This window comes from Hemiscyllium ocellatum, chromosome 16 (assembly GCF_020745735.1).
Source record: "Hemiscyllium ocellatum isolate sHemOce1 chromosome 16, sHemOce1.pat.X.cur, whole genome shotgun sequence".
NCBI lineage: Eukaryota > Metazoa > Chordata > Chondrichthyes > Orectolobiformes > Hemiscylliidae > Hemiscyllium > Hemiscyllium ocellatum.
The window spans coordinates 44574846-44596575 of record NC_083416.1 but is presented as its reverse complement, the minus strand read 5'-3'; the positions used below and the strand labels follow the sequence as shown (position 1 = coordinate 44596575).

General features: G+C 39.7%; 1 protein-coding gene across 1 annotated transcript in view; it reads left to right on the top strand.

The window, feature by feature from the left end:
* The first annotated feature begins 218 nt into the window (after positions 1-218).
* LOC132823393 (prostate androgen-regulated mucin-like protein 1 homolog) overlaps positions 219-21730 on the top strand; it is a 29990-nt gene continuing 8478 nt past the window's right edge. The window contains exons 1-2 of the mRNA XM_060837170.1: positions 219-488; positions 1060-1725. Coding sequence (XP_060693153.1) covers positions 437-488; positions 1060-1725 — 718 coding nt within the window. The 5' untranslated portion in view covers positions 219-436. The remainder of the gene's footprint in view (positions 489-1059; positions 1726-21730) is intronic.

The following is a 21730-nucleotide window of genomic DNA, read 5'->3' as shown; positions in this document are numbered from 1 at the left end:
CTGCAACAGGTTAATTACTAATAGATAACAAACTGTTGCATGATTTTTTTTCGCAATCCCCCTTTTTAACATTGGACTTAGAGCGTGTTAAGATGTCTCGCTTTTGCTCGATTTCCTCCTCTTGTGGTGGACCGATCAATGTCGGAGATTGTAGTGGGTTGGGTCTGCTGTCAATCTGACGCACCGTACCAGTTTATCCTGAGGTTAGTACAAACCTCGGTTGATTCCTTTCAGTTCCGGCAGCAGGCAGTTGCTGTTCAGATGGGTTACGTTGTTTGCCGCACTCTCTGTGCAGTTTCTGTTCTGGGAGAGATGATTGCAGATTCGAATGCTTGCATTTCAGATCTCACGACCTGGTCTTAAGTTTTTTCTTTTAACTGAACAACTGGATTGATTTTGTGAGCAAACCGAAAGGACCCGAATAATCTGAGAAACAATGTGGGCGAAGTTTGTGCTGATTTTATGCCAGCACTTTATTCTTTCCTTGGGTAAGTACAGCATGTTATTAAATTGTGATCTGCTATTATACTTAAGCCAAAGGGAAAGGCAGTTTAAATTTCATTACAATAAAACTATTTGTTGCAAATTGTCAATGATCAGTCTGACGTCCATATCCCAAATGTAGTTTTCTAATTGTTTGACAGCGAATGCATTTATATTAAACACAGAAGCCATCCTTTTACTGAAAGAACCTCAACTATATTAAGTAAATCAGGAAATAAATATTCACATGAAATGTTATGCCGATAGATTGCAGCCCGAGATGCAGTCATTTCATGGTGAACCTTACAGTACTGGACATTGACGACCAACCGTTCAGCCAAAGTCTTCTGCCAACTTTGCGAGATATTAAGGGTCTGAGTGCTTAACAAGCAGAAATAATGTCAGTTGAGTGGTGGAGGAAGTTCGAGAGGCGAATGAATTGACAGCATGAGGAAGTGCCTGTGGTTTAAACCAGCAATGTAGCAAATTAGATTCCGCATCCTTGAATTTCAGAGGTGAATGTTTTTTATCCCAATGAACTATGTCTCCAATAAACGTTCTCTTTTTCCCCCCTAGCAACTAATAGCTCGACTCCGCACGGAACTGCACAAACTGGTTTTACGACTACATTTACATCAGAAAATTCATCTACCAATTTTAGCTCACACACGCCTCTCACCACAACCTTACAAAACATAGCAGCAACAGATGTAGAAACATATCCTTCACCTCCTTCCTTCGCCCCAACTATCTTGACAAACACAAGTCACGCAACGAGTACTGTGTTATCATCTGCGTCATTAAACACCACTTCTCAACACCTCTCTCCGCATCTTAATGCTACAACCATGTTATCAACATCAGCTCCCAACATAACTTTGAATAGCTCAGTCGTGGTGACCAGTTATTCGCTCAATGTAACAAATAGCTCATCTCAGACTGATAATGCAACCAGTGTAAATAGTACAACATACAGTCCTATGACAAATAGCACGAGCCATACAACGTCACTTTATACTATTGACACCAACAATTCTTTCACAAGTGTGGAACCAACGTCCATTCCAAATAGCACACAGCACAAAGAGTTTACCACTGTAAAAGTCTTTACTACCACCTTTACAACACCAGAAGCTTTCACCACCATTCTATCATCCTCAAACCCAACATATTTGCCAAACACCAGTACAACGATGAACAATACAGAACATCAGGATAGGATTGCATCTCCAAGCAAAGCAGGTAAGAATGAGTGTGACTAGTTCAAAGATGCTTAGGATATGAGGAGTCTGTGCATCAGTACTTTCATAAAAAGTAAAATCATTGCAAAGATTTAAAGTGACCTCTGTCTATTTCCATTGGGTTCTGTGTATTTTTGTTGAAAAACTGAGAGATTATGTAATCAGTATTACTGGCAGAGAGATGGGCCAGTGGCCAGTGACTAAGGGCATTGAATTTTTAATTTCAGTTAAATGGATAACTCTTGGAAAGAATTTAATTCAATAACCATAAGACTGTAAAGTGCTAATGGATTTCTAGGCTTCATCTCAAGAGGTACAAAAGATAAAAGCTGATCATTATCTCTTGGCCTATATAAAATCTTAAAATGTCAGATTACTGTTTGCTGTATTGGTTTCACAATACAGGGCGGATGTTGAGGTTTAGGAGACAATATGACACTTTTATTATATTACTTCCTGTTTGGGTGAAATGCCAATATGGAAAAAGACTTGAGTTCAATTGGATAAATTGGGAAACACAGATCACAACTTTTGAATATTTGAGTTCAACTTTACATCATCTGAAGTTCCCATGAAAAACAAGCACCACCAGCCTTACCATTACGTTAACAGCAAATTATGTTGTGTTATTCCAGAAAATGTCCACAAGAATGTTCTAGATGTTCATTATCACAAAACCAAAATACTGCAGATAATGGAATCTGGAATAAATATAGAATACTCAGCAAGTTAGGCATCACCTGTGAAGTGAGAAACAGAGTTAGATTTCAGGTTGTTGATCCATTTATCAGAAACAATATATATGAAAATGAAAAGCTCCTGTTGAAACCATTTTATTTCTTCAGCATCCCAGATTTCTGCATTTGTATGTCTCTCTGTGACATTCCAACTGTCTGAAAGTCTGAGATTGTCTTCACATCATTCCGAAGAAGTCATCGGGCTCAAAACACTAACTCTGCTTGTCTTCATTGATACTGCCAGACCTGCCAAATTTCTCCAATACTTTCTGTTTTTATTTCCGATCTCTAGCATCTATGGTTTTTGCTTTTATTTAAGTAAATCACACATGTTGGATAGGACCATTTTCTGCAATTTTCCCCCTTCTATACTAAATGTCATTTGTTTCCTGTATCTATATCTCTCTAAATTAGAGTGGTGCTGAAAGAGCACAGCAGTTCAGGCAGCATCCGAGGAGCAGGAAAATCAACGTTTTGGGCAAAAGCCCTTCATCAAGAATAGAGACAGAGTGCCTGCAGGGTGCAGAGATAAATGAGAGGAGAGTGGGGGTGAGGAGAAAGTAGCATAGAGTACAGTAGGTGAGTGGGGGTGGGGATGGAGGTGATAGGTCAGGGAGGAGGGTGGGGGAAGGTAGCAAAGTACAATGGGTGAATGGGGGTGGGATGAAGGTGATAGGTCAGAGAGGAGGGTGGAGTGGATAGGTGGAAAGGAAGATAGGCAGGTAGGACAAGTCATGGGGGCAGTGCTGAGCTGGAAGTTTGGAACTGGGGTGAGGTGGGGGAAGGGGAAATGAGGAAACTGGTGAAGTCCACATTGATACCCTGGGGTTGAGGTGTTCTGAGGTGGAAGATGAGGCGTTCTTCCTCCAGGCGTCGGGTGGTGAGGGAGCAGTGGTGAAGGAGGCTCTCTCTAAGTACAGTGACTATGTTTTGACGTAATCTATCCAGGTATTTTTCTGCTTTCCTTGAATTGAGAGTGTTTCTACCTCTTTAGCTCTTTACTGAGCTAGATTGACTCAAGGGATAGAAATTTTCCACATGTCCTGAGATTCTCACATTCTTTAATTCTGACATTGGCCTGTTCTGACATTCCCTTCTCTGTATTTACTTTGTACCTAATTATGCATCCATATCATTATATGCTAAAATGTGAACAAATTGCTGAAAACTGAGCTTTTACTTCTCGGATTCTACAACTTCTTGCTCTGTGGTGTTCAGTCTATTCCCTGCTTTTTGTCCTCTCTTCTTTCCCTTTCTCCTCAAGCTACATTGCAATTCCCCTTAGCTTCACATTCTATCCCAACAGCCTTCATATTCAAAGGACCATCCTCCACCAGTTCCATCCTTCAACATGATGCTACTACTAAACACATCTTCCTCTCCCCTTCTCTGTCAATTGTCCTAAAAGAATTGCTGCCTTCATGACACCCTGGTCTATTCCATCAACACCGCCAAAGCTCATCATACTCCATCCCCTTGCTTTTATGCTGCACTTCATATTAATGTCAGCTATTAATACTTATTCTGGATATATGTTATCTGGTTATTATTCTGGATACCTCTCTGTAATCATTGCCACTCCTTTTACCTTTTGTACTTTGGTTTCTAATCTCCCTTGCTCTGCAATCTTTCCCTGACCTTCCTTTCTGTTCCACTTGCACCTCCCCACCAGTTTTTACATTATAAAATCCATCACTTTCCCATGTATCTTCCGTTCCAAAAAAAAAGTTCTTTCCCCATATGATGCCAAACCTACTGCATTTCTGCAGCATTTTCTGTTTTTATTTCTTCATTTCAGACTGTTTTGTTTCAGTGCTGTAATGTCTGTGATCCTCAATGGTCTACCTAAGTATTCATTTTGCTCACTGCTTGAGTGCTCTCATGTTCCTATAAAACACCTGGGGATGTTTACCTATTTAAAGATGGTATATAAGTGCAATTTATTGATGTTGGATAGAATCTGATCAACTGCACTCACCTCCATTATCAACAGCATGTAACCCCGCACTCCCGATATTAAGAGAGTAAGACTGTAAGACATAGGAGTGGAAGTAAGGCTATTCGGCCTATCGAGTCCACTCAGCCATTCCATCATGGCTGATAGGTATTTCATCGCAACTTACCCGCACTCTCCCAATTGCCTTTAATTCCTTGTGAGATCAAGAATTTATCAATCTCTGCCTTGAAGACATTTAACATCCCGGCTTCCACTGCGCTCCGTGGCAATGAATTCCACAGGCCCACCACTCTCTGGCTGAAGAAATGTCTCCTCATTTCCATTCTAAATAGACCTCCTCTTAATCAAAGGCTGTGCCCCAGCTCCCGTGTCTCCCCGCCTGACGGAAACAAATTCCCAGCATCTACCCTTTCTCGGCCATGCATTATCTTGTAAGGTTCTGCTAGATTTCCCCTCAACCTTCTCAACTCTAATGAATACAATCCCGGGATCCTTAGCCATTCATCATATGTTGGGCCTACCATTCCAGGAATTAGATTAGATTCCTTACAGTGTGGAAACAGGTCCTTTGGCCCAACCAGTCCACACCGACCCTCCGAAGAGTAATCCACCCAGACCCATTTCCCTCTAACTAATGCACCTAACACTATGGGCAATTTAGCATGGCCAATCCACCTGACCTGCACATCTTTGTGATTATGGGAGGAAACTGGAGCACCCAGAGGAAACCTATGCAGACACGGGGAGAATGTGCAAACTCCGCACAGATGGTCACCCAAGGCTGGAATCGAACCTGGGACCCTGGCGCTGTGAGGCAGCAATACTAACCACTGAGCCACCGTGCCGCCCCATGGATCATCAGTGTGAATCTCCACTGGACACACTCTAGTGCCAATATGTCCTTCCTGAAGTGTGTGTGGCCCAGAATTGGACACAGTATTCTAAATGAGGCCTAACCAGAGCTTTATAAAATCTCAGTAGATTTTACATTGCTGCTTTTACATTCCAACCCTCTTGAGATAAATGACATTACATCTGCTTTCTTAACCACAGACTCAACCTGCAAGTGAATCTTTAGAGAATCCTGGACTAGCACTCCCAGATCGCTTTGTACTTTGGCTTTATGAATTTTCTCACCGTTTAGAAAATAGTCCATGCCTGTATTCTTTTTCCCAAAGTGCAAGACCTTGCATTTGCTCACTTTGAATTTCATCAGCCATTTTTTGGACACTCTCCTAAACTGTCTAAATCTTTCTGCAGCCTCCCTACCTCCTCAGAACTACCTGCCTGTCCGCCTAACTTCATATCATCGCTGAACTTCGCCACAATGCCCCCAGTCCCCTCATCCAGATCATTAATCTATAAAGTGAACAACTGCGTGCCCAACACTGAACCCTATGGGACGCCACTTGTCACCAGCTGCCAATCTGAAAAAGAACCTTTTATCCCAACTCTCTGCCTTCTGTCAGACAGCCAATCCTCAATCCATGCCAGTAGCTCAACTCGAACACCATGGGCCCTCACCTTACTTAGCAGCCTGCCTTGAGGCACCTTATCAAAGGCCTTTTGGAAATCTAGGTAAATAACATCCATTGGTCTAACCTACTTGTTACTTCTTCAAAGAATTGTAACAGGTTTGTCAGGCATGACCTTCCCTTACTAAATTCATGCTGACTTGTTCTCATCCAATCCTGCACATCCAAGAATTTAGAAATCTCATCCTCAATGACGGATTCTAGAATTTTACCTACAACCAAGATTAAGCGGCCTACAATTTTCCTTCTTTTGTCTTAATGTATGACCCTTCAGCCAGATATCCACAGCACTGTGACTCCTGACTGTCATATCCAGAATGTTCTGAACACCAATTCAGAAGATTGAACAGAATTCAAAAACTTGCAAAGAATGACTTTTAAAAAATGATAGAGAAATTAAAGTAATTTAAAAAAACTAGAAATGTAAAATTAGGCGCTAACAGTTTTTGCAGGTACTCAAGAAGGCAAAGCGAATCATTGTAAAAGATACAGTTGAGACTCATGAAGAAACATAAACAAAAACTTTAAAGGGATGCAGTGTCTTACAACAATTACAATTACCAAAACAATGCTGAGATAACTATTGGAACAAAAGACTCAAGTCCCGGGAGCTGGTCGATTACCTCCTCTGATCTTGTAGAAAGAGGCCATGGAGATAGTAAATGCATTGGTCATAATTTTCCAGAACTTTCTAGATTTTGTAAAGGTCCTACCACATTGGAAACTAGTAAATGTGACTCTGCTCATGGAGTCATAGAGAGGTACAGCATGGAAACAGACCCTTTGGTCCAACTCATCCATGCTGACCAGATATCCTAAACTGATCAAGTCCTATTTGCCAGCATTTCGCTCATATTCCTCTAAACCCTTCCTATTCATATACCATCCGGATTCCTTTTAAGTGTTGTAATTGTACCAGTCTCCACCACTTCCTCTGGCAGCTCATTCCAAACGTGCACCACCCTCTGCATGAAAAGGTTGTCCCTTAGGTCCCTTTTATATCTATCCCCTCTCACCCTAAACCTATGCCTTTTATTTCTGGACTCCCGCACCTCAGGGAAAAGACCTTATCCTCTCCATGCCCCTCATGATTTTGTAAACCTCTATAAGGTCACCCCTTAGCCTCCGACGCTCCAGGGAAAACAGCCTCTACTTAAGAAAGGAGGGAGACAGAAACCAGGAAACTATAGGCCAGCTTAATGTCTCTCAAAAGGAAAATGTTAGAATTTATTATTAAGGTAGTTATAGCAGGGCACTTAGAAAAGCTTATTACAACCAGGCAGAATTAACATTCTTTTGGGAGATTGTATTTGACAATACCTAATCAATTTAGTTGTAGTGGAACCTGAAGATCCGGTGTACTTGGATTTCCAAAAGGTTTTTGATAAGGTGCTACATCAAAGGTCACTGCACAATATAAGAATTCATGGTGTAAGGAGTAATATATTAATCTAGATGAAGGATTTGTTAACTAACAAGACGTAGAAAGTAGTGATAAATTGGTAATTTTGGTGTTAGCAAGTTAGCGGAGTGCCTCAGAGATTAGCAATGGAGTCATAACTGATAACAATCCACACTAATGACTGTTTGGAAGGCACAGAATGTATGGTTTTTACATTTGCTGATTAACACAGTCAGATAGGTAGGAAAGTAAGAAAAAATTGTGAAAAGGACGTAAAAGAAAAATAGGTTAAATGAGTGGGCAGTAATTTGGCAGATGGAGTATAATGTCAGAAAGTATGAACTTTGGTAGAAGAGTAGAAGAACAGGATATTACTTAAACGAGGTGAGATTGCAGAATTCTACAGTACAAAGGGATCCAGGTACTTGAATCATAAAGTCCATATGCAGGTTTGGCAAGTGATTATGAAAGTAAATGGAATGTTGTTATTAACTACAAGAGGAGTAGAAATTAAAGGTAAGGACATTTTCTGACATTGTGGGTGGCACGGTGGCACAGTGGTTAGCACTGCTGCCTCACAGCGCTACAAACCCGGGTTCAATTCCCGCCTCAGGCAACTCTCTGTGTGGAGTTTGCACATTCTCCCCATGTCTGCGTGAGTTTCCTTCCACAATCCAAAAATGTGCAGGTTAGGTGAATTGGCCATGCTAATTTGCCCGTAGTATTAGGTGAATGGGGTAAATGTAGGAGAATGGGTCTTTGTGGGTTACGCTTCGGCAGGTCGGTGTGGACTTGTTGGGCTAAAGGGCCTGTTTCCACACTGTAAGCAATCTAATCTAATCTCACAGGGTTTTGGTGAGACCACATCTGGAGTACTTTGTGCAGTTTTAGCCTCCTTACTTGGGAAAAGATACAATTATATTAGAAGCAGTTCAGAAAAGTTAACTAATTCCTAGGATAACAAATTTTCTTAGGAGAAATGGTGGGACATTGGAATCCATTGGAATTTAGTAGACTGCGAAACAATCTTATTGAAATGTATAAGATCCTGAAAAGTCTCGACAGGGTCAATGATGAGAAGGTGTTTCCTCTTGTAGTCTAGAACTAGCAGACAGAATTTAAACATAAGGGGTCTCATATTTAAGACATATATAAAGAGAAATTGTATCTATGTGGGTTGTTAGTCTGTGGAATTCTCTTCCCTAGTGAGAAGTGGAGGAAAGGTTATTGAATCTGTTTAAGACTGAGTTAGATTCTTAATTGTCAAGGGATGACATAAAAATGCTCCTCCATAAGGAAGACCTGCCAGTTATGACCACTTATTTTTCCTGTTTCTCACACAATCAGAGTATCCCTTCATCTTGAAATGCTCACTGCCTCCTACACCACTCATATCTGGCAGGGGACAAGCTGGTGACTGCCCGGAGCCTCAGGCACACCTATTCCTCCTCCTACCGACAGAGACAGACTGCTATCCTTAATTAATCAGGGCCTCCTGCCTGTAGTGTTCAGGAAAATCAATCATCAAGGTGAACTCAAATGCCATTGGGATTGGGATCTGCATAGTGTCTTCATGCCTGAAAATCTTCTAAATTGTGATGTTTCTGTTGTATATGAGTTCAGCATTAGTATGAGACAAAACTGGGGATGTGCTTGAGCAGCAGTAAAGGAAGCTCTTTGAAGTTAATCACAGGTTGTATTTGTCACTCACTATAATTTCAATGCCTCAATTTATTCCATGAGAAAGGAAATGCAATCCTTGAATACTTGCACGAGATTCTATCTCTGTGTGAAACTCGTATCCAACCCTGTGTCCATTTGATGATAATGTGACTGAATACCTAAAATTAATCAATCATTAGCAAAGTTTTAGTGGCCACTAATTGGAGGAATGTATTAATGAACTATTTGCTAAAGGTTATTAAATAGTTTAAACAAAATATTAAATAACAATCAAACTGAAATAGCAATTATAAATTCCATTTAGAGATTAGGACAAAGGTGGAATAAGAAATAATGTTGGTCTCTGTTTTTCACTTTATCCTTCTTTTATTGCTTTTAAGTTGTTGGAATTCAAACTTTCAGGTATAAAAGTCACTGATTGCCACTATTGAGATGTAAAATTTAAATAGTTAAGTAATGGGTATGATAGTGGAAAGGTAAAAAGTGCAACAATTTTCTCCTAGTAGCAGCCAATATTGCCAGCAGAGAGCAAAATCCAGGCCCAGAAGGAACGCACTGATGGTGATATTCTACTTTCAATTGTATTGAACTTTGTCACTATATAGAAACACAGGTTTACATTAGATAAAAGCTTTGGCAGCATTTTGTAGAATAACATGCATTGAGTATATAATTAACCAGTTCTAGAATTTATTGAGAGATTTAGTAGTTATCCAACTTACCTAACAAAATAAAGATTTTGATTCACATTACAAGGAATAGCAGGGGTCGAGGGGTTTAATTTTTATTGTATGCAACAGTGTAAAATAAATGGTGATAGTGAATTAGTAGTTCCTGTTTTATATTTCTATTGACTTCAGCAGTTCAAATAAAATCCTAATTTCAAAAGGTGACATTTAAGAAATGTGAAAGTAAGTTTAAGAAAAGCCCTTTTGATTTCAATTGGTATATTTTGGAGAAACCATAGCTGGCATTTTCAGGAATATATTACTTATGAACATAAATACTTTTGACTTTGTTTCAACACAACGATATCTGGTCAGACAGCCAAACCACACTGAGATCCAAATGGAAAATCCCTCTTTAAAAAGAAGGAAGTTGATGTTGGAAGTTGTAATTTGGTGTGATGTTTGGGAGTAACTTTGTAATATTTGGATTCCATATAACATACCAAACGAACCTCTAAGTCACAAGAGAGTGCTTAGAAATGTTAGCTGCCAAGTATAAGTGATGTATTTGAACAGAACTTTCCAACAGTAGAGATGTACAATGCAAATGAATTTAAGAGGATATTTAAGATAGTTAGTGTTTGTGTGTGGCTGTACATTCAAATATAAAAAAGGAAATGCTAGTATATAATTTGCTTGAATATATGTGTAAGTTCCAATCATACTTATCAGATTCTAAAGAAATATTTAGTTATTTACTGAAGGAATTAAGTTAGATGGTGCAGGGTTAAAAAACAATTTTAGAGTGAGGAATTGTGTCTGCAGTACCATCATTTTTAAATGAGATAACCTGATTAAACAATTTCATTGCTGACCCATATTTATCTCATAATTTTGTTTTTTGTTTCTGAAAAGTGAGACAAGTTTCTGATGCTTTTCATCTTGCACTTATCATTGCCAAATCTCAAATGTTCACAAGAATTCATACTGCAGAAGAGGAGGGCACTGATTGGTTGCTAAGCAGACTCTGGTTGGCTGAGATGTTGCTGTGGAGAAAGCAATGGGACTGTAGGTTTAATTCAGAAAGGCACAAGGCTTGCTTGTATATCTTTTGTTTGTAGAGAACAGGTCTGTTCATATGAATGTATGTCACATCTGGCAAGCACTAAATGAACCACACTGTGGGCTTGATTGATTATCTTAAATTGTTTGTTAGTGTAGTGTGATTGGTGTTGTGTGATTTTTAACTTTGTTAGTGTAGTTATTAACACACTCAGGATTACTGAGCATGTTGGTTCTCAAAAATGTCTAAAAATGTGAACATGTTAAGCAAGTTGTTTCACAATGCTATTAGGCAGTGGCTACACATATGATATTTTCCCTTAACAGAATGCTGCTGTCGTTCCACAAAGACTTGCTGTCTATCACACAACTTATCAGTGGAATATTTGAATTTCAGTACCAGTGCAATGCCAGATGTGTACATCATACATCCCAACGATTGGTTGATTGAAGCAAACAGTGCTTTCCTTTGGCTTTTTAAAGTACAGACTACACTCAACAATCTCGCATTTACAAAATACAAAACAAAATATCTATCTTTAGATTTGATTCCGCAATTGGGCAGCATTGCTGAACAATTCTGAGTGTGCTAACAATTACAGTGACAACCAATTTCAGATAATCAGATGAACTTTTAACATGGCTCATTTACACTTCTTAGAAGTGACATACATTTGCATTCCCTGTTGCTTTCTCTGTGTCAATGTCTCAGCCAATCAGAGTTGTCTTGTCAACTAATTAGTACTAGAATCATAGAGATCTGTAGTACAAAAAATAGCCCTCCAACCCACCAAATCTGCACTGTTCAAATACAACCACCTAACTATTCTAATCCGATTTTCCAAAATTTGGTCCACAGCCTTTTATGCCTTTTGGCATCATGTGTACATTTAAATACTTACTACAAACACTTTTCTTCTATAGTACAACTTATCCTGATCATTTGAGTCTTGGCATTCTTATGTTTATCCTGATGAATGCGAGATGAAAATCTGAAGAAACATGTCTTTTCAGTCTCTTTTCAGTAATGTTTAAGTTCAGCACCAACAAACATTTGCTTGTCCATTTACCAGCATATTGTTGAGTCATGCTACATTGCCTCATTTTTATAGCATGTTATAATGAATGAGAAATGCGGGATAAATTGAATGAATTATGTATATGTACAAGGGGAGCAGATCTTGACAGTAAGTGTGTTTTATCAATATGAGATCAAACTTGGATGCAATAATATTTTATAAAGTACAATTCAGATGGGAAGAGAGACAAAAGGAAGTTTAATTTTCACATTACATCTTTTTATGAACATGAGATTGAGCATGATGCAAATATGACTTTTAAGTGTAAATCTTCTCTTCCTCTTTTTCTAATGCTGTTCATCAACTATTGTTGAAGGAAAATGTTCCCAGGCATATGGCATGATATCTCTGAAAGGGGTCATTAGAAATGCATACTAGATTCTGTTGTTGTTGTATAGCATATATGTGCCTCAGTTAAGCCTCCATAGATCATACTTTATTATTTAATTGTTGCCCACTGTCCATTTAATGATTGGTCTTAGAAATCTTGTGTTTGAGAGCAAGGTTTGACTCGATCATGGTGTAATGGTCATTCTGTGGCATAATATACAGTCTTGGAAATGTTTACTGTGTATTCATTGAAGAAAGATGTTCTAAAGGGTATGGATGGCACTGGCAAGATTGCAATTAATTCCCATTTTAGTTGCCTATAAAGACAGTATTGTTCCTTAAGTTCAAACCACTGTTGTCTTTGTAGTATTGTGCTAGTATTTAAAAGTAATTACTATTTTTAATTATCCTAAATATAGTCTTTATTAAGTGTAGGAAAAGAACCCTTTTTGATTCAGTAAACAGTTGCAGTGAGATGAAATGTATTCAAGACTGCGTTAAGCATCTTGTCTTAACAAGTGACAACACATTAGTTTGGATTTCAATCCTTTGCTCCGCCTCTTCAAAAATGCAGATACATTTGTAAAGAAAACTATTATTGTTTCCTGTGGAAAATAGTAGGCAAATAATGCCAGCCTCAAATTGACACACATGTTAAAGATGGAAACTGATTAAAAAAACCCATAAAAATTCCCTTTGCGAAACAAATCACAAGTAGAAGGGATGTAAGTTTTCATCCTAATTTAAATAAATTGACTTGAAATCTACAGGTGTTTCCTGTGGCTGCCGAAACAACAATCTGAAATTTGCTAGAAAGTGGGCAACAATTTGGTGTATGACAACTCATTTTCCAACTGCACCTCTGCAAAACTTATCTATTCAGTTGCAAAATTGACATGCCTTAGTTAAATGACAGTTAGGATATATTTTGCTGGGATTGCCAAACTCAAGAATAACCAGTGAACAGGAACCCCTTTAGAAAATGCATAATAATATCCAGGATACGGAACTCAACGTTTTTGTTGTCTTTTTTCCACTTTTTTAAAATAGTTACAGTCCCAAAAAAAAGTGCTAATAATGCATTCCTTTCCATCTACTGATGGCAAAAATAAGGTGCATAACTGCTTAGTTAATGGATTTGCTGAGAAAGATTCCAGTTCCAGTCTAACGTGATTTTAGAGTTACTATGCAAAGAAAGGTGTGTCAGGACAATCAACAACAACAACTTGCATTTATAGAGTACTTTTCCACAGTAATTTGTTGCAAACTGCTTCACAGGTGCATTATCAGACATGTTTTGCAAATGGTGTGGAAAGAACTATTAGAACAGTTTAGTCAAAGAGTTACATTTTAAAGAGAGACTAAAGTATGAAGGTAGAAAGATTTAGAAATGGAGAGGGAAGGATTTGTGGAGGGACTTCCAGACCCTGGGGTAGTTGAAGGTATAGTGGCAAATGATATAGCAGACAAAATTGGGGTTGTGTAACAATTCAGAGTTAAGCTTTACACCTTGATAAGGGTCACCGTCCATATCTGTATGCTATGCATCTCCTTTCTGGCAGTGGTCAGGGAGTGCTGTCTTCACAAGTACTGGGGGTGTCAATTTTTTTAAGTTAATTCACAGGATATGGGTGTGATGTTGCCAATTCCTATTTCCTTCACATGTGATCAAGGTTCATAATAAGTTCAGGTGCCTGTTGACTCTCTCCAGAGAGTATCATAATTCTTGTCACTCAGATTTTTTGAAAAAGTCCCCTTTTTAATGTTTTACTCACATAGAACTTTCAACTCTGGCCACATTTGCACTTCTTGAAAATATCAAAATCAGACTTGGGCATCTTGCCATAATTTTGCTAATGAATTGCCTTTGCAAGATAGTGTTGGAAAGATACACTAGCATTCAACTTGGTGGGAATGATAGGTCATGAATTTGTTGATGGGGTTCCACCTATTTTTGTGAAAGAGCCACAGAAACCTTAAAAGAAAACTGTGTAAGTACTGCATTTTAAACATTTCCAAGGCACTGCAGCTACATAATTTGCACTGCTTCTCTGGCTTTATAATCATTTGCTTGGAAACTGAATTTACATTGGCTGATTTTGGCTCACAAGTATTCCTTATATCAATACATTACAAGAAAAGTCATGAATGTTGGCAGCTTTATAATGCAGCATGAGTCCTTTACAACATTGATGTTATTATTTCAGCATTATGTACATTGCAGTTTGTCTTTAATCAGAAAGAACAACATGAGTTCCCAATAGTATATTTTACCCAGAGCCTTCTGGCAAGTAGAAAGTGCTTTGTTTTTGATGTTGCTACTCAGAGATATAAGCAAACTGGTTTAACTAGTAAATGAATTTAGAAATGCTAATTTGTTGGCTGGGAAATTTTATTCTTTAACAATATATTTCCTCATCCTTCTAAGTCAATAACTCATCACATGCATGGCATAGAAAACTAAATCCTAGGGAAACTACTCTTTCTTGAGGATTATATGCTTACGAGGCTGTATGCAGGGGCAGAATGGTATTATTTTACCACTGTGGATTCTGGGTAAGGTATTTCCCAATTCTATAGAATATTTTGAAATTTACATAATACAGGGTATGACTATTTGGAAAATGTGGACACCTGCAAAACGAGAGAATGATACAGGTGTCAAATGTACTTACACATTACACTGGTGCACAGGTAGAAATAATATTCCCTTTCCAGTGAACTATCCAACATGAAATGCTTGGGAGAAAGACTTTGGGATAAGTTTGACCAAAAATCAGCTAAGGTCCTTGCATTGCTCACCAGTAAAGTCTATGTGTTCAGACAGACAAGATCCACACACCTTGGGCATGGCACAGTCATTTTTCGATCCTTTGCACGTTTGTGGTTTGGTTGAAGATGAAAGGCCACACAGGTTGCATGTCACAGAGTGAGTCATAAGCTCAGTCTGTCAATCTAGGTGATCCCCAAAGCTTGATGTTCTCCACTGCGTTCCCTGTTGATCCCATCAATTCTGAGAATCCTCCAAATCTTATGTTTTAAGATTTCATCTCCCCACTTTACCTTCTCAACCCCAGGCCTTTGACTTAGTAATGGCAAATGTTGTGATGCACTGTCCCACCCATTAAAGGTTTGTGATGGCCGTTGGTAACTCATGCCCTTTAATGGTCTATCATCTAGGGTGTAGGTTTGCTCACTGAGCTGTAGGTTTGATACCCAGACGTTTCATTACCTGGCTAGGTAACATCATCAGTGGCGATCTCCAAGTGAAGGGAAACTGTTGTCTCCTGCTTTCTATTTATATGTTTGTCCTGGATGGGGTTCCTGGGGTTTGTGGTGATGTCATTTCCTGTTCGTTTTCTGATGGGTTGATAGATGGTATCTAGATCTATGTGTTTGTTTGTGGTTGGAGTGCCAGGCCTCTAGGAATTCTCTGGCAGGTCTTTGCTTAGCCTGTCTCAGGGTAGATGTGTTGTCCCAGTCGAAATGGTGGGGTTTTTTTCATCTCCAACTCTTATATATTGTGTTGCACCTACTGACAATTCTTGTTCCTTCTGTATTCCACCATGTTGCATTCAATCCCTCCACTCTTCAATTTGCCCACCACAGCCTTGATTTACAGCAAACAGACCCCTGGACTAACCATGACCAATACCTGAAAGATTTGGAAAGACAACCATAACTGATGGGTGACTAGATTCCTGACTGATCTCTGTGCAGCTCCCCAACAGACATACAGCTAATCCCTGAACTAGCTGCACTGGACTTGCAGAATTGATATCGCCCACTCCCCAAACTAATAATGTAGAACCTCTGACCCTGAATGTGCCACATGGCCGATTGACCTTAGATTATGATTGGACAATGTCCTTGATGACTGGTGGTATCCTTTGACCTGATTAAGAACTACTTCCTTTAGACTTTGACACAGTCATTTGGTACCTTCAGCGTCTTTGCTGCACAAGCTGCTGGCACATGTTGTAGGTGTGACAGAGCACTGTGCCACAGAAGTATGTCCACTCCCTTGACTGATGGCAACTATGACTAGCTACCTTTATGTCTGCACTATGAGATAAGGTAAAACAGACATACTATGAGGTTCTCAAGTTCTTAATGATACAGCATGTGCTAAAAAATAGTATGACAAAAAAGCACAAAGTGAGTGAGTGCTTAGAAGGCAAGCTAAGAGCCCTTATGCACCCAGTAAGGTGCATGCTTCTCCTTGAATGCAAAGTGGCCTGGCAGCAGGATTGCAGTGAGAGGTGTCGATGAGTTGCATAGCGCAGAATTGAAATGGTGAAGTGTATTATAAATGAGTCAGAGATGTGCCATGATGGTGGCAGGAGGCTGTAGTGTGCTGTGAAATGCTGGGGAATGTTAACCAACTTGGACACCCAGCGGAGCAGGTGGCAAACTGGACCTGCCAGGTAACCAGTCAGACTTTCATGTTACAAATTGGAGCCATCTAGTTTCTCTCTGTGGCACGGGAGAATAGGAGATTGTATATAAATAATGAGATGCTAATACTTGTTAGTAGGTACCGACCTCTCAACATTGAAACTTTGAGTGAGTGTTTTTTTCCACAACATCGAGAATCTGATTTCATCATAATTTCCCAACCGACTCACCATTGACAATGTCATTGAAGGTTGGGAAAATTACGCCCTATATGTGCGGTATACAAACTGTGCAACTGTGCAAAGAAGGTCAAGGCTGTATTTCCCTCATTTGCAAAATAATTTATGTGCGTCTGTGCTTACAATGCATTCATGGTATTAAATCCTGGAACATGTTGGATAGGTTTCACTTCTTGCTGAGGGTTCCATGTATGTACATGGGGTCTCCCAGTGATTCTTCTTGTGCCTAATGTAGATGATATAAGGATTTGCTTTGATATATCTGTGTCAGTTTGCATGCCATACTTTGTTGGGATGTTTGAAGGTGAAAGTAACAAAATTTATCTAAAAATTGGAATAGACTGTGGGAATGAGCACTACTGGTGTGTTGGGAATTTCACTGAATTTCTAAAATACTGAAGTTGGTATTAGATATAGGAAGAAAAGTTGTTGGGGAATGACCAGTTTTAATTTTGATTTAGATTTAGATTCCCTACAGTATGGAACCAGGCCCCTTCGGCCCAACAAGTCCACACTGACCCACCGAAGAGTAACCCACCCAGACCCAACCCCCTAACCTGTATTTACCCCTGACTAATGCACCTAACACCATGGGCAATTTAGCAGGGACAATATTTCTATTAATGTTTTTTTGTAATGCAGGGGTCCCAGATTCTGCAGACCTCTGCTCTTGTACTTTCAGCATACATTTTAAAATGTACTCATCTTTGAAGATGTGAACAACTTGTTAATTTCAGTCAATGATACATTCCAATTTACTGCATGGCCAGGCACAAATCCACCTTAAAGGGTCAATGCTCCCAACTATATGTGGAAAAAGACAAAGTACAATATCTTAATTACCATTCATATTAAATTCAGTGAATATACTCACCTTGTGCTATATGGAAAAATAGTAAATCAATTGCTGATCTTGTGCATCAAATTCAAAACTACTATATCCAGCTCGCACATTATGATAACACTCCCTTAGGGTGGCAGAAGCCAGCAGTACTGACCTTGCTAGAGTTTTGTGTCTTGACAAATATGAATAAACTCACATCTCTTTGAAGGTTCAGGTAACTTTACTGGCCTTTACATCAGCTGACAGACCCAAACGGCAGCTCAGAGTGGCTCACAATGGTCAGAACTTCATTCACATGTAGTCCGAGTGAGACATTAGTCTGAGTGAGACATTGCAGTAGAAATTCCAGTAGCTCCACATCCTTAGTAACATTTGTGTTGTGAAGGCCACATAGCACAATTGTCCATTAGTTCAGGCACCTTGCTAGGTTCCCTCAGAATTATTTCAGATGTTTGATGGCCAAAGTTTCTTGACCATCATCATCAAGAAATAACCTAATTTTAGGTTGTGGAACCACTAATCCATATAAAAAAAACTGTTGGGAGACTATTCCTACCTTGTTTCAATGGCAGATTGCTAAGGAAAAGTGGATAGAACAGAGCACAAAGGAAGATGGTTGTGATTGTTGGAGGTCAATCATCCCAGCTACAAGACATCACTCAGGGTATATGTTTTCTAATCAAGCTGCTCAGCAATGTTTTGACACAGGTCTTTAAGAGGTAGGACTTGAACCCTGGCCTCCTGCTTCAAAGGCAGGGATACTATCCACAAGCATCAACTCCCTCCACTACTGATGCTCAGTAGCAGCATTGTGTACTATCTGAAAAATGCACTACAGAAATTCACCAAAGATCCTTAGACAGCATCTTCCAACCCATGACCACTCCCATCTAGAAGGACAAGGGCAGTAGATACATAAACACCACTATCTGCAAATTCCCCTTCAAGCTACTCACCATCCTAAACTGGAAATATATCATCAATCCTTCACTCTCGCTGAGTCAAATTCCTGGAATTCCCTCCCTAATAGCATTGTGGATCAAGACACAGCACATGGACTGCAGAGTTTCAATAGGCAGCTTACCATCACCTTCTCGAGATCAATCATGGACAAGCAATAAATGTTGGCCAGCTAGCAAAGCCCATGTCTTGGGAGTGAATAAAAAGAAAACACTACCGCACAAGACTCCATGCTGAAGGAACACTGCAAACGCACCAATGAAATGTGTTCCTCAGTGTAGATATCGTCTAATCAACCTGTTCAGAGATGTTATTACTGCTGGCCTTGAAGGAGAGGCACTAAAATTGCACCAAGTATACCACATGAAACTTCAGGTGTTCAAAATAGATTTTGGCCTAAATAGCAACTCCCACATCTTGCGAATGGAACATGGCAGGGAATAAATCCTGTTTCATTTTACTGATTTGTAATACTAACGACAGGAGAGAAATGTAAAGAAATACTTTTGTGGACAGGATGATGTTTAGCTCTGTGGTTCTGTAGTATAGTGTTACACCTGTTTAATTAGGCATCTTTAGTTTTATTTATTCATGGGATGAGGGCATCCCTGGCTAGTCCAGCATTTATTGCCCATTTCAAATTGCACAGAGGACATTTAAGAGTCAACCACATTGCAGTGGGTCTGGAGTCACAGATAGGCCTAACCAGGTAAGGATAACAATTTCCTTCCCTAAAGGACATTAGTGAAACAGATTGTTGATTGTCAGAAAAAAAACCATGTTTCATGATCATCAGTACATTCTTAATTCCAGATTTTTAAAAACTGAATACAAATTTCAGCATCTGACATGGTGGGATTTGAGCCAGAACCTTACATGGGTCTTTAGATTAACAGTATAGTGAAAATAACACTAGGCCATCACCCTCCCTTAAATGTTTTTCCAAATGTTTTCTTAGAGTTTCATAATTGTGCTTTAACAGTATTGTTACTTTTGCAAGATTAGATTGGAAGCTAATACAAAAGCGACAGGTTGTATTAGGTATTCAATGTTTACATTGGAGAATTACAGCGCGGCTTTAAACATCCTTATATGTCCTTGTATTTAAGGTGCTTGTAGAAAGTTTTCTGCCATGCTGATTCGAGGTTAGTGATGTCATTCTGGAGCACAGCCCTCCAGCTGGCACCATTTCAAGCGCAGCAGCAGCAAAACCCCCTCAGCACAAGTCAAAGGGATCATCAACAACTTCGAACTCTGTTACTGATGGATTTATTCCTGCCTGTTGTTATGATTGTATAAATGTTTGGTGCTTTTTACAGTTGTTTCAAGTTATGTAAAATCCACAGGGAGTGATGTAGCAGGTGGTAAAGTACTTCGCGCTGATTCCAAGGCTTCGACACAAAACAGTCACTCTAAGACATGAGTGCGCAAATAGACATTCCCCTTGGAATAAAGCACAACTAATGCACATGATCCATGCAGAGTGGGATGTGTTGCTGGAAAAGGAAGAAGGTGAAAAACTCTCAGTTGGAGGCTATATCTACTTAGGATGTTCAGAGAGAAATGGATTGAAATTTAGGGACCCCCCCCCCCAGGAGAGTGGGAATAGGCAAAGTATAACATGAGTTGCATTGCCGTGGGTGGTGTTGCCAATATTTGCTTTCCTGACTCCATCTCACTGCAATTTTACCCATAGTGAGGGAGTTGTCAAGAGGCCTGTTTGTCTTGACCCAATAGAAGCCCTTAAGTGATTAATTAAATTACATTTAAGAGGTTTTTTTTATCTCTATCGCTGGAATTATCTGCTCTGGCTTGTGATGGACAAGGGAGAACTTTCCCTTTAGATGTCCCGTAGGCCTATCAGAAGCCTCCCCATCTGAGTCTTTCCTGCCCTGTTTCCCTTACCACCCTCAAGATTAGGACCTGTAAGTCTCCACTTCACTTCACACCCATTTCCAGTGCTGATGTGTGGTTAAGGTCCCAGCAATGATCACTGCTCCCAGTGGCACTGCTTGGACTGGAAAGCTGCCAACCATTTGACTGGGCTCATGTGAAGTGCTGGCCAGTTTGTACAATATCACCATTTCTATAAGGATGTCTTTTCTGAACTGTGTCACTTGCTCTGACCATATGTTCTCTATCAGTCCAAAGACAGGATTTCATTGCTCATGGACAATGAACTTTCATGCACCTAGCTCCTCCAGGCTGGAGCTGGAGTTATTTGTAATATTTTGTTGTTCACTTGTATAAGAGAGTTTGCTGACGTTTTCCATCTTTTAGAGTTAGATACATTTTGTTCTCGCTTGCAAGAGAGAAGCAGATATGTTAACAAGTCAGCTGGTATGGCTGACGTTTCCATGTTTCAGGATGCCCTTAACTGCATGAAAGTCATTTTAAAGGCAGAACATTCAACTCTGTCCTATGCCTGACATCTAGCTGATGTGTAGTGCTCGGCAGAAAATCAAGTAAGTCAATGCCAGTATTCTAGTAGTCAGAATGAATCCATTCTGCAGTTCACTGTTCTAGCTGCATTTGAGTCATCAGAACAAATTAAAGGATGGATACTGAATGGCAAGCGCTAACTATCCACACACTTACAGCATTGAAACAATGTAAACTCTACTTTCTCACAAAATGTGATAGAGCAAACCCCCCAGTAGCATGATAAAACACTGTCTCCACTTTTTCTACTGAACTGCAGGAGCCTTGCCACACTTGGCAAAGTGGGTATCAAAATTCCTCACAATCTATGGCTTATTCTACACTTTACCATAATACTTTCCACTAGCTCCTGAGAAACAGGACCTTGAGAAGGAGATGGAGAGAGGCAAAGAGGAGGGAAGGATACAACATAATCAGCAACTGCCAGTGGCTCAGAGTGGCACGGTTGCTCAGTGGTTAGCGCTGCTGCTTCACAGCACCAGGGACCTGAGTTCAATTCCCACCCTCGGTTGACTGTGTGGAGTTTGCACATCCTATGTGTCTGCATGTGTTTCCTCACGATCACATAGATGTGTAAGTTAGGTGGATTAGCCATTATACTGCAGGGTTACAGGGATAAGGTTGGGGGCTGGGGTTGATGTTGTTCAGTATGGTCTTGATGGTCAAATAG